This window comes from Leguminivora glycinivorella, chromosome 11, assembly GCF_023078275.1.
Source record: "Leguminivora glycinivorella isolate SPB_JAAS2020 chromosome 11, LegGlyc_1.1, whole genome shotgun sequence".
Classification (NCBI taxonomy): Eukaryota; Metazoa; Arthropoda; class Insecta; order Lepidoptera; family Tortricidae; genus Leguminivora; species Leguminivora glycinivorella.
Genome location: NC_062981.1, coordinates 19,154,223 through 19,169,972, shown reverse-complemented (window position 1 = coordinate 19,169,972; position 15,750 = coordinate 19,154,223). Strand labels below are relative to the sequence as shown.

At 41.8% G+C, this 15,750-nt stretch overlaps 1 protein-coding gene across 1 annotated transcript; it reads right to left on the bottom strand.

Moving 5' to 3' along the window:
• Window positions 1-11,883: 11,883 nt before the first annotated feature.
• LOC125231126 (serine protease inhibitor dipetalogastin-like) lies at window positions 11,884-15,304 on the bottom strand. The gene is made up of 2 exons (XM_048136482.1): window positions 15,194-15,304; window positions 11,884-12,861 (listed from the first exon to the last, which is right to left on the bottom strand). The coding sequence occupies exons 1-2, from the start codon at window positions 15,204-15,206 to the stop codon at window positions 12,188-12,190; spliced, it is 687 nt and encodes a 228-aa protein (XP_047992439.1). The 5' UTR covers window positions 15,207-15,304; the 3' UTR covers window positions 11,884-12,187.
• Between the last annotated feature and the right edge of the window lie 446 nt (window positions 15,305-15,750).

The following is a 15,750-nucleotide window of genomic DNA, read 5'->3' as shown; positions in this document are numbered from 1 at the left end:
TAGGGTTATAACTATACCTCCGCCGCACCGCCGCACTCCTGCCTACAATCATTTCACTAAACTGAATCCAGTCATATAACTATATGACTAAACTAGTTTAGTATTATAGTTATATTCCTAGTAAGATAGAAATTAATCGCTTTCTTTTAACTATGTTACGACGTATAAATATATTCCTAGGGTTATAACTATATAACGGCTTTATCTATCTTACTGCGACATATACACTTTTTCACCTTATTACAATGCAATAAGGTGAAAAAATGGATACATCTCTTTGTAGTCGACTGTACAAAGCGCGAGAACTTAAAATGTTAAATAAAAACTCACAATTTACAAAAAATGATATTTAATGGTCCTTCGAGCCGGGTACAATATTTGTAGTTTGTACAAGGTACCTATTGCAAGAGTAGGCACCTTGTACAAACTACAAAATACTTATGAAAAATACTAAAACACAAAAGACTGAATACAATATTTATCAGTTGAATATTAATTATTGGACGTGATTAAAGTTCTTCTCCTAATCGGTGTTTCTCTATGAACTGTATTAACATAATATTTTTGTATTATTTTTTAATTCTTTGTACCTACTTGATATAACAACTCAAATAAAAAATGTTGTCGTTATTACATAGTCATAATTTATAATTTCGATTTCCTTACATTCTACACCTACATGTACCTAGTACATACCTACAGTCAAGGCCTAATATTATCGTGAAAACTAATTTAGCGTAAAATTACTAAATGTAGTTGCTATGCTAACTTACTAAAGAGTTAAGTGGGCAAGGCGTTCAAAATTAAGTACACGCACACACACACACATTTATATAATACTGTATATTCACCGGCACCGGGATGTAAGTTGAATATTTCCGATCAGCACAGATTTTTTTAAATTACATAATAAATATAAATTGAAATAGATATCATACACGAAAGAAAAAACGACAAGGCCCACTGGTGGCCGAGCTGGGAATCGAACAACACATGATAGCGGACGGGTGGTCTAGTGGTAATGACATTAGCCGCGTAATAAAGCTGAAGACCCGGGTTCGATTTCCGGCTCGGCCACCAGTGGGCTTTGTCGTTTTTTCTTTCGTGTATGATATCTATTTCAATTTATATATATTAGTAGTGTGACTACTTGAAAAAGAAGAAATAAAAAAAAACAATAAAATAATTTGATTTGTTCCCTAGTTGTACATGATAATAAAGTCGTGTATTAGTATATACCTTTACATATTTTTGGTGCATCGGCCGCATCGATATTTTGGACCTTGACCTTATCTACTTGTATACTTCGTTTTCTGTTATCTACTTATAGGTTATTAAAATGTAAATATTCTAGAATAACGTATTTACTGAAATACGCTTGTTTATTTATCATTCTAATAATACAATGGAGTTTAAATTAACCTATTATTTGGTTATGATATGCTATTTCATAACAATTATGAGACATCTAATTAATTTGACGACCGGTCTGGCGCAGTCGGTAGTGACCCTGCCTGCTGTGCCGCGGTCCCGGGTTCGAATCCCGGTATGGGCATTTATTTGTGTGATGAACACAGATATTTGTTCCTGAGTCATGGATGTTTTCTATGTATATAAGTATTTATATATTATCATAGCTGGGCACCGTTAATCAAATAGTTAACTTCGATAATCGTTAATCCGTTACTTAAAAAGTTAACTTCGTTAATCGTTAAAGCGATACATTTCGGTAGATTTAACGGAAGTTAAAGTTAATCGATAATCCGTTAACACGTCATAAAAGTAGGACTTCACTGTAAGTGTTATGTATTTGTATTTACTAAGTATCCACCAAAAACCATTTTTACCGCCGTTGGTTGGCTAAATCCTAGGTTTTACTTCGGGTTGGTAATTATTGGGTCATTCATGCGGTCGCGATCGTGATGCGTCGGTTCTTCAGATTGAGATTTGAGATGACAACTCGATACTGTGGGACACGATAACTTAGTAGAGTAATCTAAGGCCCGCGCCGGACTCTAACTCGATGCGTCGGTTGCGCGATTTGTCTGTCATGCCTGATGATTGCACCCTATTCCCAGGTTAGTGATCCATCTAGCACGCCTAATAAGATTTAGAAGATCTCAAACAAGTGATCCAAAGTCGCCAATTGGTCTTTAGACTGTGTTAGCGACGTGCTCAAACGGTTTATTTTAAGTTGTTTTTAGGGTTGTTATTAAGTAATATTACTTTATGGTTGAAATTTGGAGGTAGATATACGTGTGACGCAGCGACAAGGTTGTAACGGTTTCTTTTCCGACCGCTCGTCAGTCGGCTTGTCTATCCGCGCGCGACACACGTACATACTGCTTTCATTGTGGAACACCCTCACCATCAACAGTGGTCACTTCGACCGGATTTATGTTCCATACTCCGCCTACGAAGATGGTTAATACTCGCAGTACAACGCGCAAGGAACGCGAAAGAAAGGCAGAAGAGGATAGACAACGTCAGCTGCAAGTACCTTCGCAGCCAACTGAAGGAAATACAAACCAGAACAATGACGAAATGAAGATTAACGTCCCCGCGTTCAAACTGTCGGGTAGCAGCGTAAAATCAGAGCGCCGTCCGGCGCCACGAACGGCCGCTTCGCTAACGGGGCCGAAGTCCAAGTCGTCATCGTCGTCTGTCCTGGCTCGAAGAAAACAGCTGGAACTAGAAGCCGCTCAAGAAAAAGCGCGTATCCAAATGGCCCTCATCGACAAGAAGCTCGAGGCTGATTTAGCTAACCTAAGAGATGAGGAACAAGAAAACTACAGTCCACATGATGATCTGCACACTGACAAACAGAGTGAAGTGGAGAAGTGGCTAGAACAGAGCCAACGCGAGCTGGAATCCGCCGCGCAGCAAGTCCCCGATCATGGTACACAGCCGGACCTGCCGTGCCCGCCGCCGGTCGTTGACCCCGGCACCTCTAATGGAGCGATCCATATGCTCGCAAGTGCACTACAAAATCTAACCGCAAGTACAGCTAAACAAAGTACAAACAAAAACCTGCTAAGCCGATTATGTACTCCCAGAGACCTGCCTAGCTACTCTGGCGACCCTTTGGACTGGCTACAATTTAAGCAGGCCTATCAAGAGTCTACAGAAGTGTGCGGATTCAGCCCGAAGGAGAATCTATGGAGACTGAGAAAATGTCTACACGGAACTGCCCGAGAAGCAGTTTCAGCTTTAATGGTTACTGCCACGTCGCCTGACATTGTGATGAAAACCTTGGAACTGGTATGTGGAAATCCAGAGAGCATCTTAACTCGCATCATGCAAGGATTACGGAAACTACCATCTATGTCAAACGAGTACAGTAAAGACATCGTATCATTCTCAGTCAAAGTTCAGAACTTCGCAGCCGTACATGCAGTCGGCCGCAAAGAATACCTACACGACGTAAACATGGCAAATATAATTTTATCTAAATTACCTACGGTCATTATATCGAAATGGTCTGACTACAGTTTCCCTATAATAGAAGAAGGCAAGAAACCACGCTTGGAGATACTCGGAGACTTCTTAAACATCGAAGCAATCAAAATAACTACTACAGCGAACATTCACGTCACTGACCAACGGAATAGTTATCAAAATCACTCTAGAAACAAAAGTGATAATAATAACACAAACCGCCAGCAAACGGTATTACTACAATCGGCGGCGCCCAGTGACAACAAGTGTTTATTTTGCCGCGGTGCTAATCACGAGTTAACTAAATGCAAGATGTTTAAAAAGGCGTTAAGGAAGGACCGGTGGCGTCACGTGAAACGCCACGGAATTTGCTACAAGTGCCTGGTGTCCCGTCACGACCGCGAGACGTGCCCCGCGCCCGCGTGCGACAAGGACGGGTGCGGCGAGGCGCATCATCAACTATTACATTATGTGCAAAGTCGCGATAACGATAAAGATGCAACTGTGGAATCTTCACGTACACCGGAAACAGCTGAGTCGGGCCCTACCACGGAAACGGTATCCTTTATAAACTTAAATACCCAAAAAGTGTTCCTAAAAGTAGTGCCGATAAAAATACGCGGACCTAACGGTGTGTTTACGACAGGTGCATTTTTAGATGACGGAAGTAGTATCAGTCTTATCAGTAAATCGTTCGCCGAGCGCGCCGGCCTGCGCGGGCGCACCGAGACTATGCGAGTAAACGGTGCATGGAAAGATAGCCAGTTAGAGTGTACTGCTACAGTTATATCTATTGATGTATCTAGTTATAATGGTAACGATGTATTTAATATAGATTTCCGTGCTGTAGATAATTTAGACATTCCTAAGCAGGACTTTAGGTCCATTGATTGTAATAAATTTGCCCACTTACAAAAATTAAAGGACGAATGGTCCCCTAATGTAATTTCTAGTGTACCTGAGGTTTTAATTGGGCAGGATAATTATAATTTAATTAAGCCGTTAGAAATATGTGAGGGTAAGCCCTTTGAGCCGTTCGCTACGCGTACTGTCTTAGGTTGGTCCATACATGGGAAGGTGCGCGGGCCGCACGGCCGAGCGACCCGCCCCGCCCACAACCTGCTGCTGGTGGCGGCGAGCGGCGGCGGCGCGCCCAGCGCGAGCGCAGCCGACGGCGCGCTCCAAGACCTTCATGAGGAGGTAAGACGTTATTTTTCCATCGACTCCTTAGGTGTGTGTAACAAACCTCGTCAGAACAGCGATGATATTCGCGCTTTAGCTCAGCTAGACCGCACGGCGACCTTCGCTGCCGGCAGGTGGCAAGTGGGCCTGCCGTGGCGCGACGAGAATAGCGTGATGCCTGACAGTTATCCTAACGCTCTAAACAGGTTAAAGGGAGTTGAAAAGAAAATGGCGGCGAACAGTGAGTATGCCCAAAAGTACACGGATCGAGTAAATCATTTGTTCCAAAATGATTTTGCACGAGAGGTCATTGACCCACAGTCCACGTCCCCTCACACATGGTATTTGCCACATCATGCTGTGAATAATTTAAACAAAAAAAAACTACGTCTTGTTTTTGACTGCGCAGCAAAAAGTAAAGGTATGTCCTTGAATGATTACCTACTGCAAGGCCCCGACCTACTCGCGTCCCTATTCGGCATCATGGTACGATTCAGAGAGAATAGGTACGCTGTGGCCGGGGATTTGCGTGACATGTTCCTAAGGGTCAAAATACGACCCGAGGACCAGGACGCACTCAGGTTTTTATGGAGGACGGACTCTAAACAGCCAGTCAAAACATATGCTATGACGTCACTAGTGTTCGGCGCTAATTCGTCCCCTTTTATCGCCCAGTACGTCAAAAATAGGAATGCACAGCGTTTCGCGTCCACAATGCCTGCTGCAGTTGCCGCCGTCTGCGAGCAACACTACATGGACGATTACTTGGACAGTTTGCCAGACGAAGCCGCGGCCATACAAATGGTAAAAGATGTTACTTTTATTCACAAACAGGGCGGGTTCGACATGTGTAACTGGACGAGTAACAGTAAGGCAATATTGGACAGCGTGCCAAAAGAAGCCTTAGGCAGTGCAGCCTTAAGGTTCAAATTAGATCGGCAGCCTGAAGGTGAGAGAACGCTTGGTCTTATCTGGTTCCCCGCTACAGACGAGTTTGGGTTCGATCTGTCGCTCAAACGTATACCTAGCGATATTATTAGCGGTAAACAAGTACCTACCAAAAGGATCATGCTTCGCGTAATTATGTCGATCTTCGATGTGTTTGGTTTCTTATCACCATTCACAATTCAAGGTAAGATAATGTTACAGTCTTTATGGCAGTTATCCATTAATTGGGACGAAAATATTCCAAATAATATTTTCGTCAAATGGACCGAGTGGATTAAACTTTTAAAAGAAATGCATCATGTACGTATACCTAGATGTTATTTGAGTCCTGTAGGCACGAGCGGTTTAGGTATAGGTGTAGGTATAGGTAACCTATCAGCTGGGTCGCCGGTCAGTGCTACGACGCGCGTAGCAGATGACCCCTCTCCCGCGCGCCCCGCAGTCGCCGCGCAGCCGGCGCCTACTACGCCGCCACCTACCTGTCAGGGCTACGCGGCCAGTGCTACGCCGAGTATGCGGGCACCGACTACGAATATGGATTATGGTAATAATTTACAAATGCATATTTTTTGCGATGCGTCCACTAAAGCTATGTGTGCTGTTGCTTACTGGCGCTGGATTTATAATAATGAAATATACGTGGCCTTCATAGCAAGTAAGTGCAGAGTCGTACCAGTGAAACCTTTGTTGACTATACCTCGCGCAGAGCTACAGTCAGCTCTTTTAGCAGCGAGACTTGCGGACAGTCTACAAAAGGATCACAGATTAGCGGTGCAGCGCCGTTATTTCTGGAGCGACTCAACCACATTTCTTTACTGGGTTAAGAATGACGCGCGCAATTATAAAACTTTCGTAGCGAACCGGTTGGGGGCTATTGATGAGCTCACGCATAGCAATGAATGGCGGTACGTACCTACCAAAATGAACGTTGCGGATATCGCAACCCGCGATACTTACGATGACACTCTTTTCCAAAGCGAGTGGTTAAAGGGACCTTCGTTCTTGAGGAGTGACGAGTCATCTTGGCCGCATAACATCGTCAGCCCCGTAGCTGATGAACCTGAAAGATCAGAAATAATAAATGTAATTAGCGACTTACCTGCTACATACTTACCTGTATTTAATCCGGAGCGTTTCTCTTCGTGGTTGCGGCTGGTGAAGAGCACATATCATGTGTTAGTATTCGTGCACAATAGTCGTAAGCAAACTTATGAAGACTCTGAGCTTATGCGTCGGGCCGAGCTGCTTCTGCTGCGACAGGTCCAGGAAGAATGCTTCGGCGCGGAGCTGGCTGCAATCAGAAAAGGTATGAGTCTCGATAAGAATAGCCGAATACTTACCTGGTCACCTTACCTGGATGATTGTGGGGTCCTTCGCTGCGGCGGCCGTATTAATGCCGCACAGGGTGTCACTGCCGAAACCAAGTGTCCGATTATACTGGACGGGCGGCACCATGTGACGCGATTGCTCGTGAAGCATTATCACGTGAGGGCTGCACATGATTATCAGGAGACAGTAGTGAATAATCTTAGGGAAAAATATGCAATCACGAGGATAAGACCAACGGTTAAACATGTAGCAGCGAGATGCATGTATTGTAAAATTCGCAAGGCGCAACCGCATGTACCTGTAATGGGTGAGTTACCTCCAGGTCGAATGGCGCATCACCAGAGGCCATTCACGCATTGCGGCCTTGACCTGTTTGGCCCGATGGAGGTGGTGGTCGGCCGAGGACGCCAAAAGAGGTACGGTGTCATATTTACCTGCCTTACTGTAAGGGCGATCCATTTGGAGATCGTGCATTCTCTCACGACCGACTCCCTTATTATGGCGTTACGACGCATGGCGTCGCGTCGAGGATGGCCAGACTGTTTCTACTCGGATAATGGTACTAACCTACGGGGAGCCGATTCCGAGCTGAAACGATCTGTCCAGGAACTCGATAACAAAGCAGTCAATGACTTTGCATTGACTAATGGTTCAAGTTGGAAGTTTATTCCTCCCGCGAGTCCACATTGGGCTGGAGCGTGGGAACGCCTCATACGCAGTGTTAAGAGGAGCCTTAGCGTTGTCCTGAAGGAGCGGGCGCCGAAGGACGAGGTCCTCGGCACCTTCATGGCTGAGGTCGAGAATATCGTCAACAGCCGCCCGCTAACCCACGTCTCCGTGGAACCGGGCAGCGATGGTGCTCTGACACCCAACCACTTCCTTCTCCACTCTTCTCCTAATACCCCCGCTTTAGGTGCCTTCGACGACTCCGATTTGTTTCTTCGGAAGCAGTGGCGAAAGAGCCAACGACTGGCCGACATGTATTGGCAGAGGTGGGTAAAGGAATACTTGCCGGAGCTACTCCCTAGAAGGAAGTGGAACAGCGAGCAAACTCCACTCAAGGTAGGAGACCTAGTTCTAGTAGTTGACCCAGGAGCACCACGCAATGTGTGGCCGAAGGCAGTCGTCCAGCAGGTGTTCCCAGGTAGGGATGGTCGGATCAGACTGGTTGAAGTAAAAACCAAATCCGGTGTCTTCAAACGGCCTGCGGCGCGCGTCGCTAGAATCCCTTTGGTTAATGAGTGCTGAGCCAGCACTAGGGTGGGGCGTGTTAGCGACGTGCTCAAACGGTTTATTTTAAGTTGTTTTTAGGGTTGTTATTAAGTAATATTACTTTATGGTTGAAATTTGGAGGTAGATATACGTGTGACGCAGCGACAAGGTTGTAACGGTTTCTTTTCCGACCGCTCGTCAGTCGGCTTGTCTATCCGCGCGCGACACACGTACATACTGCTTTCATTGTGGAACACCCTCACCATCAACAGACTGTTTATAACCGACGGATCTGCTTTTACCAATAAATTCTAGGTTTTGCCGTACTACGGGCTTTTACAGTAGCAGTAAGAACGTGGTTTTCGCGGCGCAGCGAGCCGCTTGGGGTGCTGGATTAACGATTAACGGACCCGATGAAATTTAACGGAAGTTAACGAATCCGTTAATATTTTTTAAAGTTAACTTAAAAGTTAATCCGTTAATCGAAATGTTAACTTCGTTAATTAACGATTAACGGATTAACGAGTTAATGCCCAGCTATGTATATTATATATATCGTTGTCTGAGTACCCACAACACAAGCCTTCTTGAGCTTACCGTGGGCCTCAGTCAATCTGTGTAAGAATGTCCTATAATATTTATTTATTATTTATTTATTTATTATTTAAGTATAGCCTATCAAACAAATCTGTCACTAGAAGGAATGAAAATTGTCTATGGGACAATAAAAAATCGCGCATACATTTTTGCCGCTCTTTTCTAGCGACGAAAACAGCTTGACAGATTATAAATATGTATTAAGTTAATTGGATAAAAACGAAATATCCATATATCGATAAGATTTGTTCAAAATTGAAGTTTTCCAATCTATTGACAACAAAATGACCACGAAATTACGAAAGTGATCAATTAGAATAGTCTAACATATAGTGATTCGTTTCAATTGCTTCTGAATATGTTTATTAGTAATTATATTAGTGCTTATATCGATCCGTCGAGAATGTACTGAGATCACTTGACCCTGACGTTAGGTACATATTTACAGCCAGTTTGTAAGTGCTAAGTACATACATAACAATAATTTTCCTGTTCTGGCTATATAGTTGTGAGAAAATCACTGGAAAACAAAGATTTCAAACTGAAAGGTAGGTCCTTCCATAAAATGCTGACTCCAAAATGTGATGGGCATTTTTTTATGAGATAGGAGGCAAACGAGCAGACAGGTCGCCTGATGGTAAGCGACCACTGCAGCTCGTGGACACCCGAAACACCATTACCTATTTGGCATTACGTATCTAATGTAAAATAATAAAATATGAAAGTCTGTAGATACTGAAAAATAACTCTTAAGTATATAACTAGGTAAGATACAGCGGGGCAAATCTCGACTGGGGAGCAATTGTAACTAATCCATTTTTTCCATTATTAGACTGATGTTGAGTTCTACATGTATCCACTGAACACGCTTACATGGACCAGTTACATTTGCCCCCAGTCGAGATTTGCCCCGCTGTATCTTCCTTATCACATCAACACAAAATCACAAGGTACAGCGGGACAAATCGTATAGACTTATAAGGTGACCACAGGTCACTATTATTGGACGCTGACCATCAGTTCCTGATAATTTACTCTATTTACTTTATTTCTTTTGCATGTTCAAAAGACTTAAACTCGATTCTTTCTCGTGATACTTAAAAGAACGCGTGAATTATTGATGTTACGTATAATGTGTTAGGTTCAATGATATCTAAGAGGTTATCTATTTCTCGGAGTCAGGTAAAATAGCAAATTTATTATCACATGTTTATTTATAACAATATATAAAACTACGCACTTACAATTACATCTCTTGACATAATATAATATACGATGATATAACTGGGCCTTAAAATTATTAGCTCTTTGGAAGACATTTTAGGACTCCATAACATTAATAGGGTATTAAGGTAGACCGCTTAGGTCATATTAAAAAACTTTGGGTGACTCCGAAACTACGAAAAAATAACTCTCCCATAACAAAATGTCAAAAGGCATTTTCGCGAGAACAATCACCAAAAATTTTTTTCTAAGGTAGGTAAATTTTATGTTTTTCCTACTCGGAATCACGAGCCCTTTTGATCGAGGACAAAAAACAAGAGACAAAAAATGGTCCCAAAATTTTGTATTATTTTGCATACTTTCCACTTTGTAACCGCTGTACAGATGTAGTGGAAAAGGGTTTCCTTCGGAAACGTTCGTATTTGTCATGCTAGTTCAGTCAATGTCAGTACATCTTGTACTGACACTGCTGACAGTGCTGACTGACAATTCGAAGGCAAATCATTTCGCATTACATCTGTACAAAGTGTTTGAATAACCTAACCACAAAATTAAAATTTTGAATAAACCCCCGACCGCGACCTAGTGGACCGATTTTCATGAAACATGGCTAAGAACACTCCCGACTAACACAGCTTTCAAATAAAAAAAACTAAATAGAAATCGGTTCATCCGTTCGGGAGCTACGATGCCACAGACAGACACACACACAGACAGACAAACAGACAGACAGACAGACAGACAGACAGACAGACAGACACGTCAAACTTATAACACCCCTTCGTTTTTACGTCGGGGGTTAAAAATGGTAACGAAGTGGAAAAATTAAATTTGGGACGAATTTTTTTACCTAGTAGGATCGGAAGGGCTCGTGATTCTGAGTAGGGAAAACATTAAATTTACCTATTTTGGAAAAAAAGGTTGTGAATCTTTTTTCGCGAAAATGCCCCAAAATCACTCCACCAATATACACGGTGAAATAAAAAGGACCGTCAAAACTTTGCATAGTGACTTTTAAAGTCATAATGATAAACTTTTATTATGGGACCAAAAATGTTTGCTTGTTTCAGTTGTTTCATACATTTCGCCTGTCATGGAGCCGCTCATTTCTATGGTACAGCAAAATTTTTTTTCGTGATTTCAGCATTGGTCCCATAATAAAAGTTGTTCATTATGACCTCAAAAGATACTATGCAAAGTTTGAACGGTCCTTTTTACTGTTTTTATTCCACCCTGTATGTATGAAACAGTAAAAAAATTCAGAGTCTGAAGTTTTCAGTGGTCGGTGTAGCACCTTATATATAATCATAATTAATATTTTTATCACATGAATGGCACTTCACGAAACTCATTGTCCTGAATAGATGTACAAATAAATAAAAAACTATGCCAAGACTGTCAAACAGACTAAACACTAACACATAATAAAATACAATACTGTAAACGGGACGATTGGCTAGTACAACCACTGGTAAAATATCTCTACTAAGTACATAAAGTCAAGAAGCATAAACTTAGGTAATCTTAACTTATCAAAGGCATAACCCCTTATTCACAAAACTTTACAAGCCTCAATTAGTTACCTACTTTCATACGAATACAATCACAGGTATCGGCAATAGAATTGAACAAAATTTATACTTATAGTCGCTTCCGTGTAAATGGGCCATTTTTTTTTCAAAGTGTCCACCCCACTTTTTTTTGGATTTGGAAATTTTTAAGTGTTTTCCACTCAGAATCGCGAGCTCTTTCAATCCTAATAGGAGAAAAAAAGTGTCCCAAGGTTTTTCCCATTCAGTTACCATTTTTTCATACATGTTGTATGGCGGTAACGGAATGGAAGGTTCGAAAAAATGTATGGAAATCTTGGGACATTTTTTTTCTCCTATCAGGATCGAAAGAGCTCTCGATTCTGAGTGTGAATCGCGTAAAAATACCCATGTTACAAAAAAGTGGGGTGGACAACTTTGAAAAAAATTGCCCAAATAAAAGAGAGCGAGCGATTTATAGTTCGCTCGGCGACGAACTATACCTCGCTCGCGCTATCATCGCGTCTCTTTTATTTACACGGGAGTGACTATCTTTTGTCCGTTTCTACCGCCGATAGCTCATAGCTTACTCGCTCTTGGTGGGACCAGTGCCTACTTTTATTGTACAGGAAATTTCATAGACCTTCGCAACATGACGTTGATTGCAACTGGCCCTAAGACAAACAATTGTAGTACCTAATTGAGTCTTATAACACATGATCACCACTTTAGCAAGGTCCACCATGAACCATCTTCAATCCAGGATTACTGTTACTCGAGCACCCGAGCACACAATGGTTAGCATACGTGTTCCCATCCGACCCACACACCGGCATATAGTTCCTGAAGCACACACAGCTTTTCTTAGGCACCTCTTCTTCTGAAACCTCTGCTACTTTAACGGTCAAATCCTCACAGGGGCCTTCGGCTTTTTTACCCAAAGGCTTAGTCTGTGCCGCGCATTTTAATAAGCACATGTTACTGTAAGTGACTCCATCAGTTCCGCAGACAGGTTCGAAGTTCCTAGTGCAAGTGCAGGTGGGTAGACTGGGTTTGGCTACTTTGAGTTCTTCTTTAGTTTCGCAAGGGCCGTCATGTAGCTTGATCAGGACGGGGTTTCGAGCTCGTTCGCAGCCTAGGGCGCACTTGTTGGGGTACGTGGTTCCGTCGATGCCGCAGACGGGTTTATATTCGAAGGTGCAGATGCAGGATGTTTCTGCTTGTGATCGGCAAGGGCCTCCGTGTGATAGCCTGAGGTTTTCATGGGTTTGAGCAGCGCAGTCGAGCATGCAGCCGTTGGGGTAGGTTTCACCGTCTGAGCCGCAGACGGGAGTGTAGTCGCGAGAGCACACGCAGGGCGGGAGGGCTGCCGTGCTGCTGATGAAGCAGGCAATAAGGAGGGCTGTTGACAAAATTGAAGGTTAGTCGTTGGTTACATTTTGATTTCCGTTGTGATCAGTTTCAGAATAACGTTCATATCAATTGTCAATTGTATTCTAAAGATTCAGTTAAAGTCATGTCCAGCTAATGGAATTATAGACTTAGTTATTGTGTTGCAGTCTATTTTGATCCTAAGTGACTAGCATTATTTCAGTCATGACGTGTCCGAAAAATCAGTCCGAAAACAAAACCAATAAGAAGTCGTTTAAAAATAACAAGGACGGTTTTAAGGAAGTACAATTTTTGTCAATTTAGGGCCAGTTGCATCAACCGCATTTGACAGACACATCATCGCCACGCAGCAGACGTCTATGGAACTTCCCATACAATAAAATTTAACGAACGCTTTAACGGTGACAGACGGTTTGATGCAACCGGCCCTTAACCTACATAAGGTAATCGTAGGAAATGATGTAATGTAGGTAAGTATTTATTCCCAGAATAAAGTTATCAGTTACCGAAGAAGCAACAATTAAAGGACATTACAGGTAGTTACAGTAAGCGACAGGTACTTTAGTCACATTGTTATTGCAGCAATTAAGTTCATTACACGATAACGATGCCTTCAGATTTTCCGACCCATTACGTATCAGTAATAGCTAATAATAGTGCTAAGACAGCGCAAGGATAATCGATAAGATTTTTGAAATATTACGTCACGGCAGCAGGGGAACTTGGGGAAGGGTGGAGTCGTACTAAAAAATATTAAATTGATGGATTTGATTTAATTTGAGATGTTACAGTTAGTATATTTTTTGTGTTGGTGTGCTGAACAATTTTGTGTTTCACTCGGCAAAATTTTGGTATTTTTAATAATTAATCATAGTATGTATGTATGTATGTAAACACTTTATTGTACATAAGACAAGTTAGGACATAGAAATACAGTATAGTTATGGTGTACAAAGGCGAACTTATCCCTATAAGGGATCTCTTCCAGTCAACCTTTGAGCGAATTGAGAGTAAGTAAGTTTGATGTGTATTATTTTTTGAGATGTCTTTTTAATGAGTTTTTAAGGCCAGACAATGTTATTGTTGCAACGATACAGGTCAAGATGGACTTGTTCTCTCGGCTCATGTCGTAAATTTCTCAATAATTTAGCAATACACGGAATACACGCGCGAAAACAAGTAAAGCATCAATGAAACTGTTATCGGTTATCCTTGACATTATGTTGATGGTGCATGTCTGATCGGGGAGATACTCGTAAATCTATCTCTGTATAGAATGCTATTGTGTCCCGTATTTTTAGTGCAACATGGATATGTATTTAAAACACTAAAAATACTTGATCATTGAATAAATGTGACTAATTATAATGCAGGCCCTTTAGCACAACTTGCCTTGTAGCGCGCGAGTCCATACATCAAACGCGACTGCAAGTATGGACTCGCGTGCGACAAGGCAAGTTGTGCTAGAGGGGCAGGAGAAATCAATCAATGCAAAGATTTGTGTAGGTCACTGATTTAAACTTTCACGTTTATTAGTTTTATTACACATAATTATTTTTAAAATCGGGACTTAGTTAATCCCGTATGTAGTCATACGCGATTAAGTCCCGATTTTAATTTGTCAAGCTTGAAGTTCTCAGTCCCCTCACGCCTTTCGTCGCGCGCTAAGCGAACGTTTCATATCCCCTACGCTAACACTAACTTTAGGAAGAACTCCTTAAATAATTATACATATGTAGTACTAAATCTTCAAATATATTTCAAAAATTTCTGTAACTTTGCACGCATGTACTTTGCCCAGTTTCTATCTGTGGAAACTTGTTATTGGCTCATTGTTTTTATGTTATAAGCCTTATTGTAACTTTAGCTGTAAGTTTTCCTAACAAATAAAATAAATAAATTTAAAAATAATTATTTGTGTAGGTACCTATAGTTTCTTTTTTTTTTTCATCTATAACAATCTAGAATTTGTATGGTACCAACACGCAAATCATGAAAAAAGGACTGGCATTATGTTAATAATATAATTTATTATGAAATAAATTCGAAATAATAATTCTAGCAAAGATATCGTTTCAAAACATGTAGGTATAGAGCCGTCGTGCTAGTTTTAGTCCATTTGACGAAATTTTAATAAAAACTAGGATTTGCCGAACATGTTTATTGCAAATTTAATTAGTCTAAATCTAAACAATATATTCACTTAAAAAATATTAAATTACATATATGCACAGGGACGAAAACTGGAGTATGTCAACTAGCACATTGACCCTAAGTTTCGTTTTAAACAGCAACGAACTAGGTATCTCAATCTTTCATCAGTATTTTCACACAATACTTACCAAACTTATACATCTTCGTGCCGATATAATCCCAACTCAATCGAACTATAGTCACTGACAGCCGGTCTCCGAATGCCGCCGGCCGCTCGCCGCCCGCATATATATCTCACGAGTACTTCGCGACTGTGGTTCCCCGGTGCGTCATCATTGACATTATGTAAAGCTGATTTTGACCTAAAGCTCTGCACCTGCAGGGTTAGCGCATGATTGGCGCGAGAGTAAGTCGCCGAGAGATAGACCCGTCCTTATGGTACTCCCAGAATGGGATGTTATATTAATGTTGTGATGTGTTATGAATGTGTGATGGCGCAATGGCGCGCTGTCCCTGTCACACCATGTTATATAACATTTATAACAGTCAGTGTGGGAACACCATTAATACAATTAGAAGAAGACGTGTGATCTATCTCGCGGCGAACATACTCTCGCACCAATCATGTGCTAACCTTGCTGTAGGCCTAGCACATGATTGCCGCGAGAGTATGTAACCGCGAGATAGATAACACGTCTTCTTCTCACTGTATTAATGACATAAGGACAGGTAGTCTATCTCGCGG